This window comes from Physella acuta, unplaced genomic scaffold (genome assembly GCF_028476545.2).
Source record: "Physella acuta isolate Inbredline_101_S28 unplaced genomic scaffold, ASM2847654v3 ptg000236l, whole genome shotgun sequence".
Classification (NCBI taxonomy): domain Eukaryota; kingdom Metazoa; phylum Mollusca; class Gastropoda; family Physidae; genus Physella; species Physella acuta.
In genome coordinates this window covers 337,501-364,400 of record NW_026731755.1, presented here as the reverse complement: position 1 = coordinate 364,400, position 26,900 = coordinate 337,501, and the positions used below count along the sequence as shown (strand labels likewise).

Sequence of the window (26,900 nt, the reverse complement as noted above, 5' to 3'; positions counted from 1 at the left end):
ATGTCCGAATATTGGAGTAAGTCATTCCCTCATTTCGATTACAAAATGACAACGAACTTAATAGCCTACTAATATTAGACATAATCCTAAATGTCAAGTGATATTAGGATTATGGCAAATGCTAGTGGCAGTGGTAGGAAGAAAACTGTGCACAAATGTAGCAGGAATTGCGTCGTTTTAAAGACAGATGTTACACTTTTGTAGCAGGATGGCACAACTTTCGCCTTAAAGTATATTTATCTTTGCTAAGATAAAGATCGAATTATGTTATTTGCGAAGCTGTGTTAATCTTAGAGCTATTTTTTTTAGAAATTACAGAAAAATATGTGGGAAATTTATAAGATGGCACATCTCTGCGAAAATGAACTATACATCGACTTTCTAAATCGATTTTGCATGTCTTGATAGCGCTTTGAGTTTTCTTTGACTGCTTCTATTAATTTTTCAACACTTTTAGCATGGGGAATTTGTTTTAGATCTAGTTGGTTATTAATAATTTTTAAAATATCGCAGAGTCGCTGCAATTTAGCATCTTGTGATTTCTGGCTCAGCAATACGAGCAAGTTTTTAATTTTTTTCTTCATGTTTTCATCGACTTGTGAGCCCGAAACAAATTGGTTTTCAAAGTAATTCATTATATCATCGGCGCAATCCAGAAATACGGGTTTTTGTTTAATTAACTCAGCTCTTTGAGCTAATGCATTTTGAAATGCGGCTCCACTGTATGGCTGTCTGGATAACTGTTCTAATTGTTTTACCAAAGATATGCATTGTGCTTTCAGTATATCTCCGTTACTTGTTTTGTTATCAAATAAGACATATCTGTTCCCGCATTCATTCAACAAATATTTAAACCCAGCCTTTTCAGCAGCTTCTGTTCTTAACCATTCATCAAATGTGCCTAGACGGTCTGCTTTAAAACCATCACCGTTAGTAACGAGTAAAACAGCATGGTTAGCTAAAGCATCTTTTCCCAGAATGGTTTTCAGCAAAGAAATAGCCTCTTTCTCTTCATTGGTTAATTTAGAGCCGTATTTGTACACCAGCACCAGAGAAAAACTTGAGCCGCATAAAAGCACACCTTCAGTTATCTTCCTACACGCATCAGCGTAAATACCCAACTCATCAAGCTCTGTGTTGAATACTCCAACGGTATCAATAACTGTGATCACACGTGTATCGATAGACACGCTTTGTTTGGAGGCTTCTGTAGTGCTAGACACTGTAGTAAACGTAGCTGCTGTTGCGTTTGATTGATTTATGTTCTTAATTGAATTCAGCGTCCAGCTTTTCCCATGCCCAGTCTTGCCGATCAAAATCAAATTCAGATCCTCTCCAGGTGGCACAAACATTTTGCTCTAAAATATTAAATGTATATATATATATATATATATATATATATATATATATATATATATATATATATGTGTGTGTGTGTGTGTGTGTGTGTGTGTGTGTGTGTGTGTGTGTGTGTGTGTGTGTGTGTGTGTGTGTGTGTGTGTGTGTGTGTGTGTGTGTGTGTGTGTGTGTGTGTGAGAAAGAGAGAGAGTGAGAGAGAGAGAGAGAGTCTAGGTTATTACTCATGTATACGGAACAGGAAAGTAGAGAGAGCTATAGAGAAATACAGGAAGAGAGAGAACTATCTACTTAAAATTGCTACCTTGATATACGCTTGCGTCAAGCCTTTTTCTTTTGCGTTAATCACGCCTATTTTTTGTTCCGTGTCTTCTGTAGTATATGTCAGAATACTTTGTCGGATAACGTTCAGCGCTTCCTCTTTCTGCTTGGAAATTGTAGCCTTTTTTGTATCTTTTTCTGCTTGGTTGACGAGATCTTTGAATTCTTCTTTAGCAAAGAAATCCTGCGAGGAAAGAAGAACGCGCTGAATAAACGCTTTTAAACTCTACACCAAGAGGTTTACAAGTTGATATTAGGCGCTATAATAATTACAATACATAATAGTGTTCTGCTCTACAGGGGCATATTATGTGAACTGAGCTATACTCAACTATCTTCTGATAATTTTAGACATACATAATTTTTATGATGTCTATGTATTTGGGTAATCTTTATTTTCGATATTTTGATTTCTCTATGGGAGACTCCCAATTAAGTTCCATCTTGCGGAATCTATATATATAAAGCAAAGTAGTCGGGTGCCCGATATGGCATTTCCCGGCGCAGCAGTCGCTTCAAATTTGGAATGATCGTGCGTTGGGGTTATAGAACACGAGGGCCGGTGCCGGTTGGCCGAGAATTTCAGGAAGAAGGGGTCAAAACTGACCTCAACTGACCGGTGTCTTATATGAGCTATATCACGAAAAAAACTTTTGCCGAACGACCCTCCTTAATATTTTGTTAAGTGGTAGAGGAACGACTAGGGTTGTTATAAAAAACTCGGCATATCTGGGAAAACTTCGCAAAGTGGTCAAAACTGACCAGTCGTATTTCCCTATAAAATTTATGTATTTTATGTGAAAAACAGGATAATTTCAACACAAATTTTAGGGTATTTAACCTATGTATATCTGGCTAATGTTTTGCTTGCACATCTAAAGATGACTAGGCCTTATGGAAAAACTGTTGGTCAGACTCAAAGCCCTCGACTAGGGTTAAAAAATGACCGCAAGTGAAATTCTCCTGATATTGAAGAACGACCTCACTAATATTTTGTGAGGTCGTAGACCAACCCTGGAGGGTAACAAAAAAACTTTTTTCCCGTCGGAAAAAAACCATTTACGGTCGTTAGATTTGTCTATATGTGGTATTTTCTTATATAAACAATTGTTTGTGAAAACGTAAACAAAAACTACGTCATTTGGTCTTTGTACAGGGGAGGTAACTTCATAAAGTAGTATTTTAAAAATTATTTTCATAATATTTTTAAGGAAAACAAATATTAAAAAGTAGGCTACTGCATTCGTTTATGTAAATATTTCGTAATCAATTAAGTTATTAACTGTAGTGAAATTGTGAAAATTAATCGCGAAACTAAATTTATTATAATTTTTGTTTTATACTATTAAGGAAGCCTTTACAGTTCTATAACCTACTGGGTAATAAGTTTGCGAATACTGTACTTCACTCATTGTTGTATGGTTTAAAATTACTCAAAACTCTTTAAACTTAGGCCCTAAGAACTACACATAACAGCCAATCACCAATTAATTAATTAATGGAATTCTCAATTTCTTTATTTTAAAACCTAAGCGACTGTCCCACTTCAACTTTTGCCTAAATTTTAAATTTCGTGCGATACAAGTCTACATTTTGGTCAAATTTTAAACAATAGCAATATTAAGAGATTGGAAAAATTTAAGAGGATTATAGACAGAAAAATTAGGAAACGTTTTTTAATGGGTAAAATCGTTAACCACTACTCTCCCACACACACACACACACACATATATATATATATATATATATATATATATATATATATATATATATATATATATGTACAACTTACAGTAAGCTCTTTATATTCCTCATCGATAGCGAGCAGCGTCTTGTAGAGCTCGTAGTTTTGTTTTTCCACAGATTGTTCTTTTACTGATTTGACAGGTCTTCTTTCTGAAAAAAAAGTTCAACTCACAAAACGTTCCATATGTAAACAATCTATTATTAAGTCTACGGTCTATTCTTTAAATGTAGTTAATATACATCATGTAAATAAAAAAATAATTCTTTTTAATAAGATATTCATAATTTTTTTAAATATTAATCATCGTTGTAGTAACTTTCCTAGTTCATATTTCATAATACATGCAATGTTAATAATGTTGGGTTAAGTAATTAGACGACGAAACTAAATTCACCTTTAACAACACTTTGAAGCGTTATTCGCAAGGGGAATAGCTTTGACCTTCTGTCTGTTTCTTGGCTCGGGTTGATGTGCGGTTTTGTTGTATCTGTATGTATACACACACTCATATATATATATATATATATATATATATATATATATATATATATATATATATATATATATATATATATATAATATAAATATATATATATATATATATATATATATATATATATATATATATATATATATATATATATATATATATATATATATATATTGTTACGATCCCAGTGTATCTCTACCTGAGTTAACCCTATTAAAGGGGTAGGGGTGATGATAATTATGTTAGATTCTAATTACTGGTGACAGCCTTATTGACCTATGTGACCTTAGGGGAGACAGTATGGCGGGCGGATTGGAGGAAAATCTAGAAAGTTATCAGTAGGGTCTGACCTTTTAATTAGGTACCACAGAACTGTGGCGACGTACGAATTAGGTTAGGCTGGATGAAGACAAAGAAAGGAGACCGTTATTTAAGGAGGGGTAGACTGGGGTGAGAGTCAGAGCACGGACACTCACGGGGACACTCACGAGTTAGACACTCGGAGACGGACGTACTCGTCTCGGATAGCTAGGTCTAGAGGAGACAGACATGGGGCGTCTCTGTGAGCTAGTGGACAGCCAAGAGATGCCTGTACTGTAGTAGACCTAGGCTAGTTAGACAGTTAGGGATAAGTAGGGTAGTCGTGCTAAGAACTTTAGTTGTTTGTAGCTATTTGTGTGTATTTCTGATTGTTGTACTTTGGTGGCGGGTTAACTTTAATTGTTGTAATTTGTGGAAATAAATATAGATTACTGAAGTTGGCTTTTATTTATTTTTATTTTTCTTCTTGTTTACGATTCCCTGACTAGTTCGAAAGGATTAGAGAAGGGAGTCGTAACAATATATATAACTATTAGCAATGAATAAATATGACTGTTTGCTTGTGTGTGTGTGTGTGTGTGCTAGTCTGTATTGTTTGTTTACCACTGTATTAAGTGTATGTGAATGCTTGTTTATGTAGACGATTTACATAGTTTTTATACTGCTATTACGTAATCTATTACGTGTATGTTTGTATACAGAAAGATTAACTGGAAACTTTCATATGTTAAATAAATAAAACAACAAACAAAAGAAAATTAAAACCGTGCCTGCTGTTATCGTTGTGACGTCACAACCAAGCGGCGTATTCTCCTCGTTATTCATCCAAGTCTGCTGGAAGAAATCCCTGACAGCTACTGCTACATCCTCGAGGCTAGCCGGCTTAATCGACGTGAACGACATGCTTGTGATCCGGGAATGGAAATCTGTGTATAACCCACCACTATAAGACTGATCCAATCTCTTCATTGTGTTTAATATATCTTGACACTTGCTCTCATCAAACGAACCTTTTTCCAATCTAAAACACGATACAAGTTCGCGATGGATATATTTCCGTGTATTTTCACCTGCAAAAAAAAATGAAATAATGTGTGAATTATTCAATAACAAAGCAAAAAATATAATTTCTTTCTCAGGCGTATTAAAACTAAGAAACTTTCGTGACTTTCGTGACGCGGATATAGGGCTGGTAAGTAGGTCACCAACCAGTTATATTGCTCATGCAGGTTTTATTGAGCCGTAGAACTGGTTGGTGACCTACTTACCAGCCCTATACCGACTCAAGAGTTAATCTTCGATAAGCCTGGGAAACGAAAGTGACGTTATTCGATTTAGAAAAATTATCTTTGCCTTATGTGTTAAAGATATAGTCCAACATGTTTTAATGACGTGATACTATATAAAGTTTTAAAAAAAAACAACGTTTTAAGCCATCTAATAATTAAAATGCTTATTAAAGTTGTATTGGCTCCATCGTAAACTGAGATTTCGTTATAATTTATTTTAAATTCAAACAAACAATGTATATTTCAGAAACATTGGTAGTTTTGCCAAGATTGTTAACACCATATGTATAAGAATACTTAACTAATTAGAAACTCATTTAAAATGTTTCGCGTCAAAATCGACAAATTATAAAATTCTCGACAGGCGTTAAAAAAAAAATCTCGACGACACCCTGCACTGACTCACGCTATGTAAAGTAAAGACTGAAGATCGAAGTGTTGACCACACTATCCCGTCGTCTGCCAAGGTCACAGAATCAGATGAACTCTATTTCACCTGTTTCGGGGACCGGAAGGCTGGACAGAGCACTTTATTTATTACAGTAGAATTTAAAGTAAAAAACAGCAAATACGAGTTATATCACTCTCAAAATATGTCTTAGAGAATTGAGACAGTATATTCCTTGATCGACTCTCCACATACAGACAGAACAGTGGCGTCACTAGGTCGGGTGTCACCCGGTGCGGCACTTCATGGTGTCACCCCCCCCCCCCCCAAGACACTAAATATATATGTATATATATATATATATATATATATATATATATATATATATATATATATATATATATATACATATTTGTGTGTGTCGGCCTAAATGGGCTTATAATTTAAATACATGCCACTTACGCATGCAAGTATTTGTATAAGCTTTAACCACTGCAGACTTCCGATGTTTATAAGTTTGATAATAATATAATTAGATGTAGGGTTATTTCCTGTATAGTTATCACGTTTACGTCATGGTGTCACCCCCACCCTCGTCGATTTGTACTTAAAAGACTATTTAGCTTTAATTAATAAATAATGGAACTGAAAAAAACATTTTTCTTCCTTCCATTTTGCAATTTTTTTTGCCATGATGTCACCCCCTAAATGGTGTCACCCGGTGCGGTCCGCACCCCCGCCTGCGCTACGCCTCACACAGGACTTGATTTATCCCAACGTAAATCTCAATACAAAATACTTTAAAGATCAATTCTAGATATGGTTACTCCCCACTACCGTATATCCATTTTTGTTTATAAAAAATACAATCTGACTAGTACATTAACAATATGTGACAAAACTTCTTTAAATTCGTCTTCTTTTTCTAGATCACGGGTTCCCAACCTGGGGGTCGCGACCCCCCTGGGGGTCGCGAAGGTCTTTCTGGGGGGTCGCCAACTGGTATACTAAACCTTAGTAATTTGAAACAAAACATAACTATTAAAAGAATGTTTGAAATTCGGCTTCATTAACATCACTGGAAATGTAATAGAGAAGAAACAAAGCGCACTGTACAAAGTTGTGCTCAGTCACGAATCTACGAAATCTTCAAAACTAAAACGCCGTTTGAGACGAGTCGTTCGGAACACACCAAAAAATATATGGAGTTCTTTCGTCGGTAAGAAGCTAGTTGCAAACGCCAGAGACTTGATCGAACAGGAAGTTTTCACCAGCATTAGTGCAACCATCAAATGAAGTCGCGATAGAAAATGCCAAGAAAAAAAAAACAATAGGAGAAAATCTCATCAAACGCTGCATGTACGTAAATGTTAAATAACACATTGTTATCGAAATTAAGCTTTCACGTGAGTTCGTGTTCGCAGTTGCTGGTCTGTGTCTATATTCATGCGGATGATAGCAAAGAAGAGTTGCTCTTTTGTGAAGATAGCATGGAGAAAATAAATACCTTTTTTGAAACTGGATGATTAAAATGGGTTAGAACAGGGGTCGGCAACCCTTTGAAGCGGAAGAGCCAAAAGTTACAATTTTCAAAATTTGCCTGGTTTTAAAGAGCCACTAACAAATTTTTTATTTCAAATATTTTATTTTTTGATTAAGATTATTAGTATTTGTGCAAGGAGCTGGAGAGCCGCATCTTGATATCAAGAGAGCCGCATGCGGCTCGCGAGCCGCAGGTTGCCGACACCTGGGTTAGAACGGCTGTGGGGGTTTGTACGGATAGTGTGCCATCTATGTTTAGCTCAAAATCGGGCTTTCAGAAAACAGAAAAAATTTAGCTTTCTAACCACTGCCCTAACCAATCGACATCAAGAGTCCATTGCTAGTATAAGTCGTAAATTATATAAAATCTGGAGTCTTCAAAGAACTGAGCAAAAACATTTATATAGATCACGAGGTTCTGCTCTTCTACAATATAGTACGCTGGCTGTAAAACGAAATGTTGTAAATTGTGTTTTTTAATTGAAATCTGAAATCAAATTGTTCTTGGAAGTGCAAAGGAAACAAGACTTTTTGGTACACTTAAAACGACATAGAGTGGTTGGAGAGAGTATCAAACCTAGCAGATGTGTTCGAACATCAAGATAAGCCTAACCTGAAGCTTCAGGGAAAATGAACGAATATTATAACTTTCATGATAATCTCGGGGCATTTTTATCAAAGCTGCAAAATCGGTAAAGAAAATAAATCTTCGAAATATTGTAAATTTGAGAAACTCTGCGGTGTGGTAGATGAATCTGTGAGATAATTAGAATTTTGAAAGAAGCAATTTCTGGGCATCTTGAATCTCTTGAAAACGAACTGCATCGCTATTTCTCTGAGCTGAAAAAATAAGTATCTGCATTTACGCATTACCCATTCTCTTCTTCCCTTGATGTTGCCAGCATTCCCGATGAATTACAAGATGAATTCTTTGATTTGCAGAATGATTCCGAGTAAGATGAAAAACTGCAGACACAACTTTGGTGTAGTATTCAACATTCATACCCAAACGTAAAATTGATTGACTATTCGAGAATATATTTTCAACACTATTCTTCGATTAAAAATAAAATTAAGATAATTATAATGACATAGGTTGGCGTTAACAAACATTTTTTAAAATTAAAAACTTAACCACAAAGGCTTAGTGAATAGTATGCAATTTTACTCATGCTATTCAAATAGTTATCAAGAGTAGTTCATATTGAAAGTCTTGTAGACAATCTTATTTTAGTGCTTATTAATTTCCATACTAATTTCGGCTTTTTAATTCTATGGGGGTCGCGGGTCACTTACTTTTTATAAAAGGGGGTCGCCACTCGAAAAAGGTTGGGAACCACTGTTCTAGATCAATATGTAACTTTATAACCTTCCTCACGTAAAATATTGTATTCTTCATCATGATAATAAATAATGTAAGAGTGCATAACAGCGATTGCTTTCGATAATTTTGGAAGAGCTTAACAGGGATATCGAAAAGCTGAATAAATGTTTTACTCTAATGTTTCATATTCTCGTCAACTACTTAAATATATTGGTAAAGAGGGCACAATGTTGCTTAAAAAAATATCACTTCGCTTTCATAACTATCTCAGAGCTCAAGATTACATTTTAAAATCAACATCTGTTTAATAGGATTAAAAAGTCTATGTAATCATACCATTTTTGTAATTAAAAAATGTTTTTTTTTTTTAAAACATGGCACGAGATAAAATTATAGTTACATTTTAAAATAATGAAAGCCGTTTGAGAACCACCGCTTACGCTCCTTTTCATAGTTTTTGTATTGAGGATAAGTCGTTGCAACGCCGTTTAGAATTATTTTATCAATTCAAATATTTAAAAAAAAACAACGCCCTCAACACCTTATTAAAGGTCAATCGGAATTGCCCGAAAGAGTAAAACAATGAAAATCAAAACATTTGTTTTCCTTGATAAAATACACAATTGCGGTCATCGGAGTATAGCCTACTACTTTATTTATATTAAAATAATATAACATCCCCTATCACCACAATACACTGACTCTACTAATCCAAATTAAAAATAAAAGTGTTAGCTAAATTACTTGTATATTTATAATAATTGTTTATTTAAATATTTCTAACTTTAGTAAAACCGGAAGTCGTTTTTTTTATTTCTCAAATGTTATAAAATATTCAATTATGTTTGAAAAATATGCGTTCTCTCAACAACCATTTGGAACCAGGCTTTTCAAGCCTATTATCGTGTTATATTTCGGTTTAAGTCTGTGTGAACGTTTGTACTCGTATAAATTGTTTGCTTGACTGTTACTTACCAGTGTTTCTTCCAGACTTTTTCCTCCGGTGGTGCATTTGATATTTTCGGGGGGGGGGGGGGGGGGGGGGAAACAACATTTCCCAGGGGGGAGGGGCGGACATTGGTAAAAGTATATGTTTTCTATACAAATTCCATTTTTTCGGAGTGGGGGCAGTAGACCTTCTTCGAAGGTAGACTCCCAGAAGAGATGCCTGGAATAGAGGGGTAGAGTCGGTAAAGCTCATGGCTGCTAAACCGAAAAGTTGGAACCCCCGGGCAGACGAGGCTCGTTAGCTGGGGACAGCCACTCTTCTAGGAGAGACAACTCTAAAATCAAACAACTGCTGCCTTGCAGTTTGGTCTTGTTTGGACAAAGGCTATGGAAGTAAATCCAATAAGAAAAGCAGGCTGAAAACGGAGTCAATGACCTCAATTGCGCAAAACCAGTTGACACGTATCCTTAATTGTGATGGAAGCATGGCCGAGTCGGCAAAGCTCATGGTTGATAAATTCGAAAAAAAATGTCTCCAGTTCAAACCCTCTGGCAGATAAAGCTCGATCCCTTTCAACACTAAAAATTAAGAACGAAGAAGAAGAAGAAGCCTGGAAAAAACTATGTTACTTACTCTCGCTGGTGAATGAAAGCAGAAAAATCATTTCATTTCCGTACTCCACCGCTGAGATGAAGTGCAATGGATCCGATTTTGTCCACGTCGTAGGACTGATACTGTTGTAGGCTTCAAAATGTTTTTCTTCATCAACTTCTGGATTAATATTTTTGTTTTCTTCACGCAAAAAATAGAGAAAACAAAAATCACATCAGAAATGTATTGAAATAGTAAAGGACAGGTTCGGGTAAAATTTATAAATATGTGAACAAAACTATGTTAAAAATTTTTTTGACTATTTAAAGATCTAATAAATATAAAAGTTCCAATTTCTAATTGATAGTAGAAATTTATAAACAATGATATTAATTTCACAGCTTAAAGTGTGTAAACGGGTTGAATGGCACAACTCAGCTAAGATACTAGGCCTCTAAAAGTTAAACTTTGTTTCCAGTTTGAGGAGTTTAAAATGGAGTGTTGAGCTTAGAGGACTGGCTAAATTTACAAAATATAGACAGTGGCGGAACTAGAAAGATTTACGACTTTAGTAAATTTCACCTATTTAATTGCAAAATGTATACATCGTAAGACATCAAATCACACATAATATGCTCTAACTCATTTAGGACCTGATATGAACGTGGTTAAAAAAGTCTTCATTTCAATTATACCCGCCGAAAATTGTGAAAAGAATAAATTCGTATCTGGTCAAAAGCATTTAAACAGAGAGGTTTGATAAGAGGTATGGTTTACCTTTTTTGTTTAATTTTTAATGTTTTTTTTTTGCATTTATATTTATAGTTTAAAATACATTCCTTTTTGTAGCTGTGTCATTCTTTAGTATGCCTCATTTTAATAATAAAGAGAAAAAAATATTTTTTAATGTGCTTATTACAAATATATTAAAATGAGCTTAATGAGTACCCTATTTTAGAATATTTAAAGAAGAGCGGTAAGTCATGGAAGTGGTTTGAAGGTTTGGCTATCTTTCACACTTCAGCTCATCTCTGTGCAACAGTGTGTGCTATTAAATATAGAACAATCACTGCTGTAGTAGATCTGTTTATTTTTACAAAACCACTGGTCTATTAAAGTGCAAAAAAAATATTTTGTTGTTTTTAGTAGGATCCTGAGCCCCCTAAACAACCCCCCCCCCCCCCCCCGCACGGGATTGCGGCTTCTGGTGTAATTTTAGTTACGCCCCTGATCACATAACCAACGTTTGTGAACATACACACACACAAGAGCTAAAGAGCTAAATGGGCTACTTTTCATCAACTTACTATGTGGGGGAAAAATAACTCAGCTGCAGGTTTTTTAAAGACTAATGAATATAGAGTTCCCCACAGTAATTATATATAACGAGCTGACCGCCGCTGTTTAGTTTAATTCCTATTTTCCAGTAATTCTTAATTTGTGAATTTGACACTACCAATGCTGTGACTGAAAAAATTTGCTTTAAAACACCATCACGGTAGCTAGTGAAGGACGATTACCCTCACCCTCACTTTCCACTCCACTCCCCTCCCCCCCACCCGCCTCCGTGAAATCAGCCGTCTGTGACGACAGTTTACAGACGACAATAAAAAGAGCAAGCAGAACATGTTATTACTTCCCCTTAATTTCAAATCGTTTAAAAACTCAATTATCTGCCCCTAATAGCCGTCACTACGATTGTAAACAGCTCACCAGACTGGTGGGGGTGGGGGTAGTAGCGATATGGTCTGTTGAGCTTATGTCTTTTTGGTGTCTCGCATGGTCCCCACGTAGAGAATCTATCTATATATATAATTCTCTTCTGGGAGACGCTAGAAAACAAGATGTAAACGCGCTCCCTACCACCCCCACCCCTACATGGTCTGATGAGCTGTGGTTCACTCTAAATGTTTACAAACAGAGCCGGGTTTAGTGACGACTATTAGGGACAGATAATTTAGTTTGAAACGATTTTAAACGTGGGGGGGGGGGGGTTAACTAAGTGGAGTTTACTTTAACGGAGGGAGGGGGGGGGTTATCGTCCTTAACGAGCTATTTATAGTGTTTTAAAGAAATATTTTCAGTGGCAGCGTTGGTAGTGTCGAATTCACAAATTATGAATAACTGAAAAGTAGAAAAAACAACAACTAAATAGCGGCGTATGATATGCCGCGGGTCGGCTCGTATATATATAATTCTCTTCTGGGAGACGCCAGAAAACAAGCTGTAAGCGCGCTCCCTACCACCCCAACCCCTACATGGTCTGGTGAGCTGTGGTTCATGCTGTTTACAAGCAGAGCCGGGTTTAGCGACGACTATTAGGGGCAGATAATTTAGTTTGAAACGGTTTTAAACGTAGGGGGGGGGAGGGTAACTAAGTGGAGTTTACTTTAACGGAGGGGGGGGGGAGGGTATCGTCCTTAGCGAGCTACTTATAGTGTTTTAAAGAAATATTTTCATTGGCAGCGTTGGTAGTGTTGAATTCACAAATTACGAATTACTGAAAAGTAGAAAAACAACTAAATAGCGGCGTATGATATGCCGCGGGTCGGCTCGTTATATATACGAGCAGACCCGCGGCGTAAAGCCGCTATTTAGTTGTTTTATTTTCTACTTTTCAGTATTTCATAATTTGTGAATTCTACAGTAGTAACAATGCTGCCACTGAAAATATTAGCTTTAAAACACTAAAACCCTCCTTTTTCCAACCCCTAACCCCAAACCCACGTGAAAGCAGCCTCCACTTAGTTACCTCCCCTAAATATAAAATAGTTTTAATAGCCGTCACTAAACCCAGCTCTACGATATAAACATTTAGCGTGAACTACAGCTCACCAGACCATGTGGGGGTGGGGGGGGGGTGGTTGCGATATGCCTAGAGAGGAAAAGAGGGGACTGCTCGGCGCGCTTACAGCTTGTTTTCTAACGTCTCCCAGAAGAGAATTATATATATATATATATATATATAGATGCATACTCACCATTATACATACACAAAATCTTAAAAATCCAAAATATATAACTCAAGGAATAAGTGCAAACATAATTTAAGTCTCAATTTTTACGAAAATCAAGCAGTTGGAAATTACATCGTGTGCAACTATAAATGCTGAAAAATGAAGTTCTTATTTCAAATAACCTTATGAAACATAACCTTACACTTTGCATCTAATTTGAATGTAATGTGTTTGTATGTCTAAAGTATATTATTTGCACGACGAACCAGAATAGCTATTTCCAGTGGCGGAACTAGAAAAAAGGACCACCCCGCAAAAAAAATTTTTGGGCCCCCCTACCATATATATATATATATATATATATATATATATATATATATATATATATATATATATATATATATATATATATATATATATATATATAAATATATAAACCAAAAAATATGAACATAGGATACTCATTTCTGGCCTGATAGGGTTTTGAAAAAAAATTTCTTTTTTTTCACTTAATATAAATTACAACGTCTCATGGGTGTGAGTGTATATAAGTGTGTTTTGAAAATCTGTTTTTTTTTAGTTGGACATAATATTATTTAACAATAAGTAGGTCAAAAGTATATGAAATATCAAAGCTTTTATAATGTAATAATGTAATGGTTTCTCGTGTTATGTTTATTTTTATGTATTTTTGTACTTATATTATTCATTTAAAAAAAAAAATCCTTTTTTTTGCTGTGTCATTCTTTAGTATGTATATTTTTCAAAATATTTAAGAGAAGTAATTGCTCTTTTTAATCGTTTAGTACAAATCTAGGAAAAGGTGCTTATGAGCACCCCTATTTGACTATTTAATAAAGGGAAATAAGTCATGAAGGCGTTTTAAACGTTTTCCTATCTTTCCCAATGGTTTAAAAACAAATGGAAAAAAATATATTAGAGCGTGGGATGGTGTCTATAGAATAAAGATAATCCAACCGCAGCTACAGTTTTCTTTTAACAAAACAACCATCAAGTCAAAAATGAAAGAAAATTAAGTTTTTTAAGTAAAATAAAATAGATTATGGTCGGCCTAGGGCCCCTAAACGGCGTGGGCCCCCGCATTGCGGGGTCTGGCGGCACTGTAGTTCCGCCCCTGGCTATTTCCCATTATTGAAAAGTAAAAACTTGCTAACAGTGTGTTTGTATTAGTAAGCTTTTACCTGATGAACTGTCAGTCGGAGAATGAGATTTATTGCCTGTGGGTTTTCAATACACTGTAGACACGACAAGATGCCCTGATTGGTGATACATTCAGCCTTGACCTTGAGTACGTAGTTAACCTGCTGGTCCAGGGTCTCACACAAATCTTTAAAATTTGGGTTGATTGAAAACGAAGCTTTTATTTGTAAATCCTCCTGAAAACGATTGTTTGTAAAGAAAAATATTTTTAAAAATTATGAAGTTGTTTATTTTTTTATTTTTTTTATTTTGAGGATACAAGATACACTTGTCTTCAATAAAAAACAAATATTTCTTAATTTCTTACACCTTTTAGCTATCTAAACTGAACATTTCTGACATCTACAGCCTACAGTATGGGAATGAGTGGTCTGGACGGAGTGGTCTAGCGGTAGAGAGCTGGACTTCTAACTCGTAAGTCACGGGTTCGAATCCGGGTTCAAGTCAGTAGACCGTCCCTGAGTACCTAACTCACGTTAGGGAAAATAAAGGCGACTGGGCATAGTGCTGTCCACACTATCTCTTCATATGCCGAGGTCACAGATACGAATGAACTCTACTTCACTTGCCCCATAGGTTTACAAGGGAAACTTTTACAGCCTACAGTCATCTTTTTATTACTATGTGAAACATGGTACCCCCTATTTTAGTTCGCTTTATGCTCAGCTGAGACAATGCGTCATGGACATGTCTGTCAGTTTTTAGAATGTACCAAGCAGAGGCGTAGCGAGGGGGGGGGGGCGCGGCGGGGGGGGGACGACTTATGTGCCCGGGCGCCGACCTTAGGGGGCGCCAAAATGGGTTGGAAAAACAAATTGAAAGGTTGAGGTGGTGGGGTGCAAATCGAAAGTTTGAAGGGGGGTGCAAATTGAAAGATTGAGGGGTGGTGCAAATCGAAAGTTTGAGGGAGTAGACGGGTAGGCAAATCGAAAGTTTGCCCCCGGGCGCCGGGAAGGGTCGCTACGCCTCTGGTACCAAGTCCATCCCCTTCAGCCCCTACTCGCTATTCAACCAACGACCAGTTTATAATCTTGTTCCATCATTATATGATAGGCATGAATGCGTTCATCAGACTTTACATCGGGATGTAAACGACACATGTGTTAATGTGTATGCCCATTGCTCCGCGTAAGGTTTGCTGGCAACTAATGTAAATACTGCTAATCATTCGCTTAGGCCCTGTACGTAAACAGTGCTAGGCCGTTTCTACACAGATGTGTTATGCACGGTTGAATGAACATTGGTAATCTTTGGCTCATATTCTCGCACTATCCAGTGGGAGAGGGGGGGGGGCGTGTTTACACACAAGCGCTGTACCCAAAATTGTATTGTAGGCTATTGCCCACTGGCCAGTGGCGTAGGCAGGGGGGGTTAGGGGGGGTCATAACCCCCCATAGACCCCTCGGTATATATATATATATATATATATATATATATATATATATATATATATATATATATATATATATATATATATATATATATATATATATAAAGTATGAGGGGGTGCAAATCGAAAGTTTAAGGGGGGGGGGGGGTGCAAATCGAAAGTCTGAGGGGGGTGCAAATCGAAAGTTTGAGAGGGGGGGGGGTGCAAATCAAAAGTCTGAGGGGGGGTGCAAATCGAAAGTTTGTCCCCGGGTAAAAATTGGAACCCCCCTTTGAGACGATCCTGGCTACGCCACAGCCACAGGCAATATTACTTGTGTTAGCTACAATTTGAGTAGCGATAGACATTGTATTGAAGTGAGAAGACCGGATAAAAAGAAATAACGTAAAATGGTTTGTTGATAGTTGTTTTGACAATAACACTCGATTAATAGGATATGTAATACTTAAAAGTCATTAATTCATTAATTGTTGTATACATATTTTCTGCTTACATAAAACAAAATCTGTCTAAAACTTACACCATAAGTCAACACGTTTTTTAATAGTCAAATGGTTCTTCCACACATAACAAGATGTCTTTTTCAGTTTTCTATAAGAGGAAACACACAGTGCCTTTTTCCACTTTCTTTTCACGTGTTCTCAACTTTGCATTTTTACTCAAAATTCAACATTCAAATCGATAACGCTTAGGAACCCTTTGTCATGCAAGACTGAAACATTCCACGTGCATTTAGCATTATACCCTCTACAAAACTACGTTTGTACATTAAGTGTACTACAATACTTTAGGAAATATTAATATTTATGAAGCACCACCCGTTAATTTTTTAACATAAATGTACGTAAAAATGTGTATTAAAAATTGAGTACGAGCTATCTAAATGAAAAAACGTAGAAATATATAGTTTTGTTTAGTGAAATCTAAATGTGCCATCAGATTTTTAAAATTACGTTTAGGAACAAAGTTATAGAGGTTTGAAAAGGTGTTTTTTTTCACAACTTTTCATGGTCTTCATGGCAACCAGTACTGCTATTGGCGGCTATTAATTGTTTTTGTCTATAAGTAAGCTACTATTAACATATGAATTTATTAAACACCATCAAACATGTTAAACCATAAAAATAGCTGAATATTGGTTATAGAAATTATCTTACTTCAAATTAATAAAAAAATTCTGAATTTTATACTACAAATAGCGTACCCATCCCGTACGTTGCTGCGAGCTGATGCAATATTTAAAGAATATTTCTTCATTGTGTTACCAAGTGCGTATTTAAAGACGCGTTAAATGTTTTCTAAAACTCAATTATTTTGTGTAAACACCGCCGTCGCCATATTGGCTTTCAGACGTCGATGCGCGGCTTTGTTCACACAACTGGATAGTGAATGTAGGTTAGTCACCCTCCAGCGTAGTGAGGTAGAACACACCTAGGCGACTGTCTATGTATTGTGTGCGACGCTTGGCGCTCTCGGGATACACCGGTGACACAAACGCCATGGCGCTGAATAAGTCGCCTGTTACAGTTTAGCCATCAAATGTAGTGTCCCCACCGCGCCACAGTAGTTGGTGCTCTTTAAAATTTACGTACGTACCATATTTCTACGAGGTGTGTGTGTGTGTGTGTGTTTTGTGTGTGTGTGTGTGTGAGTGAGTGTGTGTGTGCTTTATATGTGTGTGTGTGCGTGTGTGTGTGTGTTGTGTGCGTGTGTTTTGTGTGTGTGAGTGTGTGTGTGTTTTATGTGTGTGTGTGCGTGCGTGTGTGTGTTATGTGTGTGGGTGTTTGTGTGTGTGTGTGTGTGAGTGTGTGTGTGTGTTTTATGTGCGTGTGTGTGTGTGTGTGTGGTGTGTATGTGTGTGTGGATGTGTGTGTGTGTGTGGTTTTGTCCTCCATACATTAATGTACCTTTCATTCGATCGCCTATAAACCTCGGGGCACTCTGTGTCACTCAATAGCCAGGGCGCCGGCATATGCGCCTGGTGCAGTTTTATAGTTAGATTCAGTAAGTAACAATAACCCCCCCCCCCCCCCACTATGCAGAACGTTCAATCAATGGATACCAATTGATAAGGTTGCTGCTCGGGAACTATGGGCGCTAAACCGCACCCGAATTGTATTTGTATTTACCATATTTTATTGAGAAACATCGCATCTGCCCTGTCGCCGCCCTTAGGATTTTTTTTTTCGCAGAAACATTCCCAAGAGAAATTAACATCAACTCCGCTTAGTTTCTAAGCGATCGAATAAAAGGTGTATTAATGCACGGTGGACAAAATCACACACACGCATGCACACACATGCACACACGCACACACACTCTCTAATTACTCAGAGCAACTACAATGCTTCTTCTATACTATGTATATGAGATAGTAAAAAGTATGGATACATTTCTACTTACCTCTGATTTATCCTCAACAGTTCCGTCTATTTTAAAACACGGTTTGGTGAGCATGTTCAGATTCGAACCGTCTACACACTGCGTCACATCTATGTAAGTATGGTATGGAAGTTTTATTTTGTAACTCTTCACTATTGCTGCCATTTTAAGTTGTATTTCTAAGCTATTGAAAAAAAAAAACGAAAATAGTTAGATTTTATAATAAATACATAATCTAACTTTTTTCGTATGCAATATTCTTTAATCTCATATAATACATACGAGTACATAATTCACATACGAAATACAGCATATATATATATATATATATATATATATATATATATATATATATGTTACAGTTAAACAGGGTGTGTTAGGACTATTGTAAAAATAACTGTAAATGGGTAGTGAAGCCACACTTTTGTATTTTATTATTGGGCCTATTTGGTTAGATTAAATTTAGGCAAATAATTATTGTTGTAAATTATCGATTAGGTTTAGCGTATAGTTTCAATATGAGATCCGATTGCTGAGCAGGAAAGGAACGGACCCTACACGCACAAAAATATTTTTCAGTAAATGACCCATATTCACCCACCAAATAACACGAAAAATGTGTAAGTCTATTTATCGAGATAATTATTTGTTATCTACCTATACTTACGTGAACTCAGCTTAAACACATAGGTAAAGATTAAAACGAACACAGCACAAGTGATGTGGTTGTAAAAAAACTCTTTCTCCTAGCCTTTTCCCCAGCCGAATGAGCTTTTTATAATTTTCAAAATACCAGTCTCTTAGAGTCCGGGTTTTTCCGTTATTACGTTTGTCCCGCTGAAATCCAGCATCCGATGTGGATAGAAAAAGGAAACGTTTTGCGGGTTTTTCCGAAATAACGTAATTTTTCATGGATGCCAATTTTATAGGAAAACGCCGAGGTCGAACAACATGGCACACTTTTGGTGACTCAGCTCCAGTAGCGTACGCAGGGGGGGGGGAGCAGGAGGAGCTGCCGCTCCCCCTCTGGCCATTTTCAGCAAAGTGGCGCCTTTTTGGAAACTTTATAAACTCAAAGTTTTAAACAAAGATATTTGTTAAAAATTATTTTTGGTCGGCATATCTATGTAAATCACAAGATTTATTTTCATGCAGCAATTAAGCATTATTGTACTAGTCTAGTAGTTTCTACGTTTACAACACGTATTAACAGCCGCATCATTTTGCCATTCTAAAAATAACCATTACGATGCATTGCAATGTTTAAAAAACCTCTACGTTAGTACCACTTGCCAAGAGGGGTGTTAAGTTTAAGACAACTGTATAATGTATTTGCTTACGAATAATTGAATTAGAAAATGTTATACATAAAACTTCACACATATTTACTTTATATATACAGTTTGAATCGTGGGATTAATTAAAAAAAAAATTACAATACAGAAACAAATACAACTGATGTGGCACCTCTATTTAAATTTACTTATGAGCAAACTGCATAGTGGTGGGGAAATTTTGACAAGGTCAACAACGTCATCATGATGAAGTAGTAGTATTCTTACAGTTTGGGCGATAGTGATTACGATTACAAATTATATGAAACAGTTACAACCCCCCTCCCCCATGGACCCCTCGGTAAAAAAAAATGTCACCTCACCACCACAATTGTGTAGAGCGACATTAATGTCACACCTAGGTAAAGGGCTGGTAAGTAGGTCACCAACCAGTTCTATGACTCATGCAGGTTTTATTGAGCAGAAGAACTGGTTGGTGACCTACTTACCAGCCCTATACACTGGGTTGGATAATTGACCTAAAGTGACCGGACAGTGGTGAATGAAGTTGAACCCCCCCCCCCCAACCCACCCCGAAATGATCTGTTTAGTACATGTAGAAAAACGCGTAATGATGTACCAAAGTACCATGCCGCCAGAAAATTAGCTTTTTAAACGTAAAACTCAGTGAATATTGTTTTTGCAATTACCAGTAAAAAGGTGTGTGATCAATACATTGATCTAACCCATACCTGTCACTATGTTAAAAAATGATCTTTAAAGAACACAAAGAAGCAGTAGTTAATTAAAAGTATATGATCTGAACTAAAATACCGATCTTTAGTTAAATGTAGGCTGTTATTCCGAATGTTTTCTATCATATCGAAAAGCGGGATTTTATACCAACTCTGATTTTTAGAACTTTCATTATGCTGTGATAGTTTAGCATTTATGTTGACGATATATTAAATTCCGATTATAGACAAAAACATTTTGTAAACACGAATAGTGTTAAATAATTTCATTATATTCTATAGTAATTATTTATTTGTTTTGACATTTTATATAGTTAAATGTGTAGATATATACATATTTATATTAAGAGAGTGATTATTTCCCCTATTTCACTTGTCTTAAATAATTTCCCAGGAATTATTTATAAGAATTTTTTTTACAAGAATTACAAAACAGATTGTGTTACGTTCATTGTTTTTAGTTGTAGTGTGTGTATATTTTGTTTGTTTTGTTTTTTTGTTTAGATTGATACAATTTTCGTTTTGTCGGCCTACATTGTGTGTTTTTTCTTATTTCTTCAGAGTGCTTATTTCAATTTATGTTACATCATAGCGAAGTAATGACATACAGCTAGTAATTATAATTATATATATATATATATATATATATATATATATATATATATATATATATATATATATATATATATAATACACGTATGTAGAACGTGTTAAAAATCGGCGCCTTTTTTTGCTCTTTTCGCTCCCCCTACAACGAAAACCTGGATACGCCTCTGCTCAGCTCTGTTTATTTTTAGTAACCAGTGGAACGGCGTGGTCTAGAGTTAGAGAGCTAGATTGTTAACAGAAGAGTTACGAGCTCGAATCCGGGTTCAAATCAGTAGAATGTCCCTGAGTTTACCCAGCTTTGAGGGGTACCTAACCTAAGTTGAGGAAAACAAAGGCAATTGGGCATAGTGCTGACCACACTATCCCTTCATATTCCGAGGTCCATGAATCAGATGTGATTTGGGCACGAACAGGATTAAGAAGAAGGAAAAATCAACTTATTAAGTGTTGGTCTAATCTTCATATTTTATTTTATTAAAAAAAACACAACAAAGTATAAAAAAACAACAGCTAGGAAGGGTGTGGTGAAACGAATTAGCAACCCACTTCTATAAACAATTACCCTGCATCAACAATTGTACATTTCTGTTTAATTAAGAGTTAGGGTTACCACAAAAACAGTCAGAAAATGCACATCATCCGTTCTAGTTACAATTTACTTTTGATTTTTGCTATCCCTTTTAGTGCAAGTAATACAATTGAAGTATTTTTGTAGGCATAATATATTACTTTGATTTAAATAATTTATATATATATATATATATATATATATATATATATATATATATATATGTGTGTGTGTGTGTGTGTGTGTTAGAGTAATTTTAATTCCATGTATTCTTAGTTACATGATAACATTAGAGCTGTAAATGTATTTAGTTTAAAAACACAAATCATTACTAAAATTTTCCATAGCCTTTGTCCAACCAAGAACAAACTACAAGGCAGCAGTTGTTTGATTTTGGAGTTGTCTCTCCTAGAAGAGTGGCTGTCCCCAGCTAACGAGCCTCATCTACCCGAGGGTTCGAACTCGAGACTTTTCGGTTTAGCAACCATGAGCTTTACCGACTCGACCACGCCGACCCTCGGGCAGATGAGGTTCGTTAGCTGGGGACAGTCAAACAACTGCTGCCTTGTAGTTTGTCCTTGGTTAGACTAGGGCTATGGAAGCAAATCCAAAAAGAAAAGCAGGCTGAAATCGGAGTCAATGGCCTTAATGGCGCATAACCAGTTGACACGTAACGCTTAATTGTGTTGGAGGCGTGGTCGAGTCGGCAAAAAGCTCATGTTTGATAAATTCGAACAAAGTCTCGAGTTCAAACCCACTGGCAGATAAATTTCGATCCCCTTCAACACTAATAATTAAGAACGAAGAAGAAGAAGAAGAAGAACTAAAATTTTATTATCAGTCTCTCTAACTTATATATATATATATATATATATATATATATATATATATATATATATATATATATATATATATATATATATATATATATATATATATATTTAAACGTAGCTTTATTTTAATTATTGTGTCTATAATCCACGTTAATATAATTTAATCAATAGCGCTGGGAATTACAACTTCATTGTGTGCAACGCGAAAATTACTCACCACTAAGCACAGCTGCCGCTCGCCAGATGTTAGTAGGTCAAAGCCTGGAACTGCTTTTCTCGAAAAATCTCAGCTCAAAACGACACTCTTAAATCTGCCCGAGCTGGTCAGCCTCACACGTTAAAATGAAGCCGAGCGCAATGTTTCTAATGCTGCTCCTGTTTTGTGTTTGTTTTGATCCAAGTCGGGAACAATCGGACTCCAATACAACATGCACGGTCACGGTGTTGGATAAGGAGGAGCTGACCAAGAGACTGGCGCCTTACTTTGGCAAGGATTCTCCAGCCAAAGTTCTCGAATATCAACTGAAATTCGTCAATGCCTCGTACACTTACAATAACACATTTCCAACGCACTCTTATGAAACTTGGAGGTAGGAATTTATTTTAAAATAAGTGTACATTTAATAGATTAGATTACATTACATATATATATATATATATATATATATATATATATATATATATATATATATATATATATATATATATATATATATATATATATATATATATATATATATATATATATATATATTTATATAAGTAAAGTGAATTATGTTGATAACACCCTGAATTAAATATGGAAATTGCAAGCTAGTTGCAAAATAATTATTCTTACCATAATAGGCTATGCAAAATATAGCGATCTCAATAATCGATTCAAAAGTGACCGAAAACTGACCACGGCCTTATATAAACTTTCCATTTTTAAAGTGTATTAATTAGATCGGCTACTCGTATCTGTGATACATATTTGATATTTGGAAGTCACCTTGAAAAATAGGTTCTCAAAAAAGCCATTTTAAGGGATTAATAAAACAAAAAATTATAATAACAACTTTATAGGAAAAAGCTTTTGCATGCACTGAAAATACGAAAATAAAACTAAACTCGTTTTCTTACATAAAAGCTTTATATATATATATATATATATATATATATATATATATATATATATATATATATATATATATATATATATATATATATATATATATATATATATATATATATATATATATATATATATATATATATATATATATATATATATATATATATATATATATATATATATATATATATATATATATATATATATATATATATACACTACTAAAACTCAAGTTTGTTTACATGTTTGAATATTTTTGTTTGTTTGTCTGATTGAATACTGGGGAGAATCGGCGCTAGAGCTGTAAAATAGTATAGGTAGAGAACAGTTTTTGTTTTTAGGCAGACTGTTAATCGCAAATTTATTTAAAGACGTTAATTAATTTATTGATTTATTCATTGGTAGATTATCCACATTAATTTTAAATTTTTCAAACAATGGCTTTACCTTGACTGACTAGTGACGTCTCATGATTTGTTTATTTTTTTAGTACAATAAGATGGCGGCTTCCATCATAGACTTTGTGGACTATTCAAAAGTTTGACGCGTTCTAAAGCTAATTTTCTGTCGGCCATAACTTTAACAATACGCCCGTTTGCTGTTTTTATTACGTTCAAACACTTATATAAATTTTCAACTGTCGTTTTCATTTAGTTTTACAATAAATTTCTCTAGCTCTAAAATCTGTCCAAGAATGTTACCTGTTTATTTATAGATCTAAATAGCATGTGGCCAAGAAAGTTATTTATAGATCTAGATCTAGATCTAGAATCTAGGTCAAACCAAAGATTAATTAGAAAAAATACAATCCATTTTACAATCATAATACATTTTTTAGTCCTTAAATACTTGATATAATCTTTGTGGTGTATCTATCTAGATCTAGATCTATCTAACTAGAATAGGTCTAATTATTAGATCTAGATATAGCAAGAGTTACGCAAAAACTAGACTTAAGACTTAAGCAAACGGGTCGTAGAATCTAGATCTAGATAATTCTATCTAGATCTAGATAATTTTAGACCTTCATTATTTTATATAAATCTTTGTTTTTTTAGCTATGTAATTGGCTAATTTTAGATAAAATTTAATTTGAAAGTTATTACTATTAGACTTAGATTTAGATCTATGCGTGAAATCAAGTTGCATAAGGACACTCAAAGTATTAAGCTATAGGCCTACTATAAAAAAACATCAGTGACGTCACGAGTTAAATAGCTACGTTGTTAGTATAACCGGCTTGCATGCGGGTGGTACGGGTTCTATACCAATACGTCAATGATAATTTTTTTTTTTCAATTTTTTTTTATTTTTTAGATGTGAATGATAAAGTTGCCTATCTGAACTTGGCGAAATATAGGGCAGGTGAAGTAGAGTTCATCTGTTTCTTTGTCCTAAGCAAATGAAGGGATAGCATAGTCAGAGATATGCTCGGCTGGAATCGGTTTTTTAAACGATTAAAACATGTTGTCTGAGACTTAGCGGGACACTGTGCAGGTGAAGTAGAGTTGAGTAGGTCACCTGTGACGTCAGTATATGAAGGGATAGTCCGAAATCGGTGTTTTCGGTTCTTTTAAAAGATAAAAAACATCTGGGATCTGGTTTTTTGTGACGATAAGTGACAGACGTGATGTTGTTTTATGGATGACCCCCGAATCCCACAGTTATCCAAGGGATGACGGGTAGTCTAGTATATATATATATAAAAGTGGTGGGGTGCTTCTTTCGGCACGGGCGCTTCGAATTTGGCAGACTCCTGCCTTGGGGCGATATAACACGGGGGCCGGGGCAGGTTGGCCGCAAAGTCCACGAAGAGGGGGTCAAAACTGACCTCGACTGACCGGCGCCTTGAATGAGTTATATGACGAAAAAAACTTTTGCCGAACGACCCTTCTTGATACTGTGAGGTGCTAGAAGAACGCCTATGGGGTGTCAGAAAAAACTCACCATATCTAGAAAAATCTAGAAATGTGTCAAAACTGACCAGTCGTATTTCCCTATATAATCTTTATATTTTATGTCAAAAACGGAGAGTAATTTCAACAAAGATTTTAGGGTACTTACTGTCTGTACATCATGCTAATTTTTGGGTGCACCTAGGTAAATGGTTAGGCCGTATGAAAAAACTGTTGGTCAGACTCAAAGCCCTCGAAAAGGGGTAAAAAATTACTGCGAGTGAAATTCTCCTTGTATAAGATATATATAAATAAATTGACGAACGATCCCCGTAATATTTTGTGAGGTCCTGGTAAGTAACAAAAAAAATGTTTATTCCCGTCAGAAAAACCCCTTAAGGTTGTTAGATTTGTCCAGAAGCCGTATTTTCTTATATAAACAATTGTTTATGAAAAAGTAAACAAAGACTACGTCATTTGGTTTATGTACAGGGGAGGTAACTTTTTAAAATAATAAATTTTAAATAATTTTTATACTATTTTAAAGAAAAAAAAAATCACAAGATGTAGGACTTGTTTAAACTTGGCCCTAAGCATTCCACAATCGCCGGGAGAAGACAAGCGTGTAAAATTTGTACCTCCACCCTACACTGGAAGAACCATTGCCAACAAACGCCTTCAGACACACCACTGCAAGAAGACCAATTAGAACTATCAACAACGCAAGCAACAACAGGGAATGCAAGCGCTCCATTGCTTGACAACGCAAGATTCAAACTTAGCAACGGAGCAGCCAACACCAGCTCTCAACAGCAAAACGCCTCTAATCCCAATAACAAACCACCACAGACTGCTATGGAAACAGAAACAAAAGCCACACTGCAAGAAAGAAAAACGAAATCGGCCAAAACATCTGCAACAAGTTCATAAAGCACTAAAGAAACCCAGCCGCAACAAGAAAATACCACCGTACAATTCAAATCTCCAAACCTTTAACTCCTGGAAAAGACAAGAGCTGCGGTTATTGCTTTCACAGTTTCAGTACTGCCAGCGAGTGTAAAACACATATAAAAACTTCCCATCCTGATACGAGTAAATGCCCTCATTGTAACAATCTGATCAAAAGCAGAGGAGCAATAAAGCACCACGTACTAAAACACCCAGACACCGCCGTCTTCCAGTGTGGATACTGCTTAACAAGTATATACACTAATTATGACATAGAAAAACACCTCAACGACCAGCAACTCGATAACGACCTCTGCCACAATCAAATATTCTACATCCTCAACCCAGAAAGATCAATTTCTTACATATATGCAGACGACAGAAAATAAACAGCCAGACAACTACATTAAAATTAATGAAAAGGACAACTCTTCAAATAGGACACGCTATACTCACCCCTTAAACGAGTTTTTGACCGTCCCTCCCCACCCGGATTCCAACACTTTCATTTCACCTTAACCCATACCCATTTTACTGCTTATCCATTTGAATTTTGAAAAAAACAAAGGTCTTGCCGGGACGTTCAGCAAAATTTAATTGCACCGAGTCCTTATCTCTATACACTTGAAATGGACA

The 26,900-nt window shown here is 35.6% G+C and overlaps 3 protein-coding genes across 3 annotated transcripts in view; 1 reads left to right on the top strand and 2 right to left on the bottom strand.

Annotated features, from left to right (window-relative positions):
* Positions 1 to 335: 335 nt before the first annotated feature.
* LOC131938181 (uncharacterized) lies at positions 336 to 10,964 on the bottom strand. Its single transcript, XM_059296095.1, has 7 exons — positions 10,961 to 10,964; positions 10,361 to 10,519; positions 5,006 to 5,305; positions 3,819 to 3,911; positions 3,470 to 3,573; positions 1,661 to 1,861; positions 336 to 1,358 (listed from the first exon to the last, which is right to left on the bottom strand). Exons 1-7 carry the CDS (start codon positions 10,962 to 10,964, stop codon positions 336 to 338), a joined length of 1,884 nt encoding a protein of 627 aa, XP_059152078.1.
* A 3,498-nt stretch (positions 10,965 to 14,462) lies between these two features.
* On the bottom strand, positions 14,463 to 19,006 carry LOC131938180 (uncharacterized). Its single transcript, XM_059296094.1, has 3 exons — positions 18,936 to 19,006; positions 18,290 to 18,452; positions 14,463 to 14,672 (listed from the first exon to the last, which is right to left on the bottom strand). Exons 2-3 carry the CDS (start codon positions 18,431 to 18,433, stop codon positions 14,463 to 14,465), a joined length of 354 nt encoding a protein of 117 aa, XP_059152077.1. The 5' UTR covers positions 18,434 to 18,452; positions 18,936 to 19,006.
* Positions 19,007 to 22,644: 3,638 nt separating this feature from the next.
* LOC131938189 (uncharacterized) overlaps positions 22,645 to 26,900 on the top strand; it is a 25,846-nt gene continuing 21,590 nt past the window's right edge. Inside the window, exon 1 of the mRNA XM_059296102.1 lies at positions 22,645 to 22,897. Coding sequence (XP_059152085.1) covers positions 22,650 to 22,897 — 248 coding nt within the window. The 5' untranslated portion in view covers positions 22,645 to 22,649. The remainder of the gene's footprint in view (positions 22,898 to 26,900) is intronic.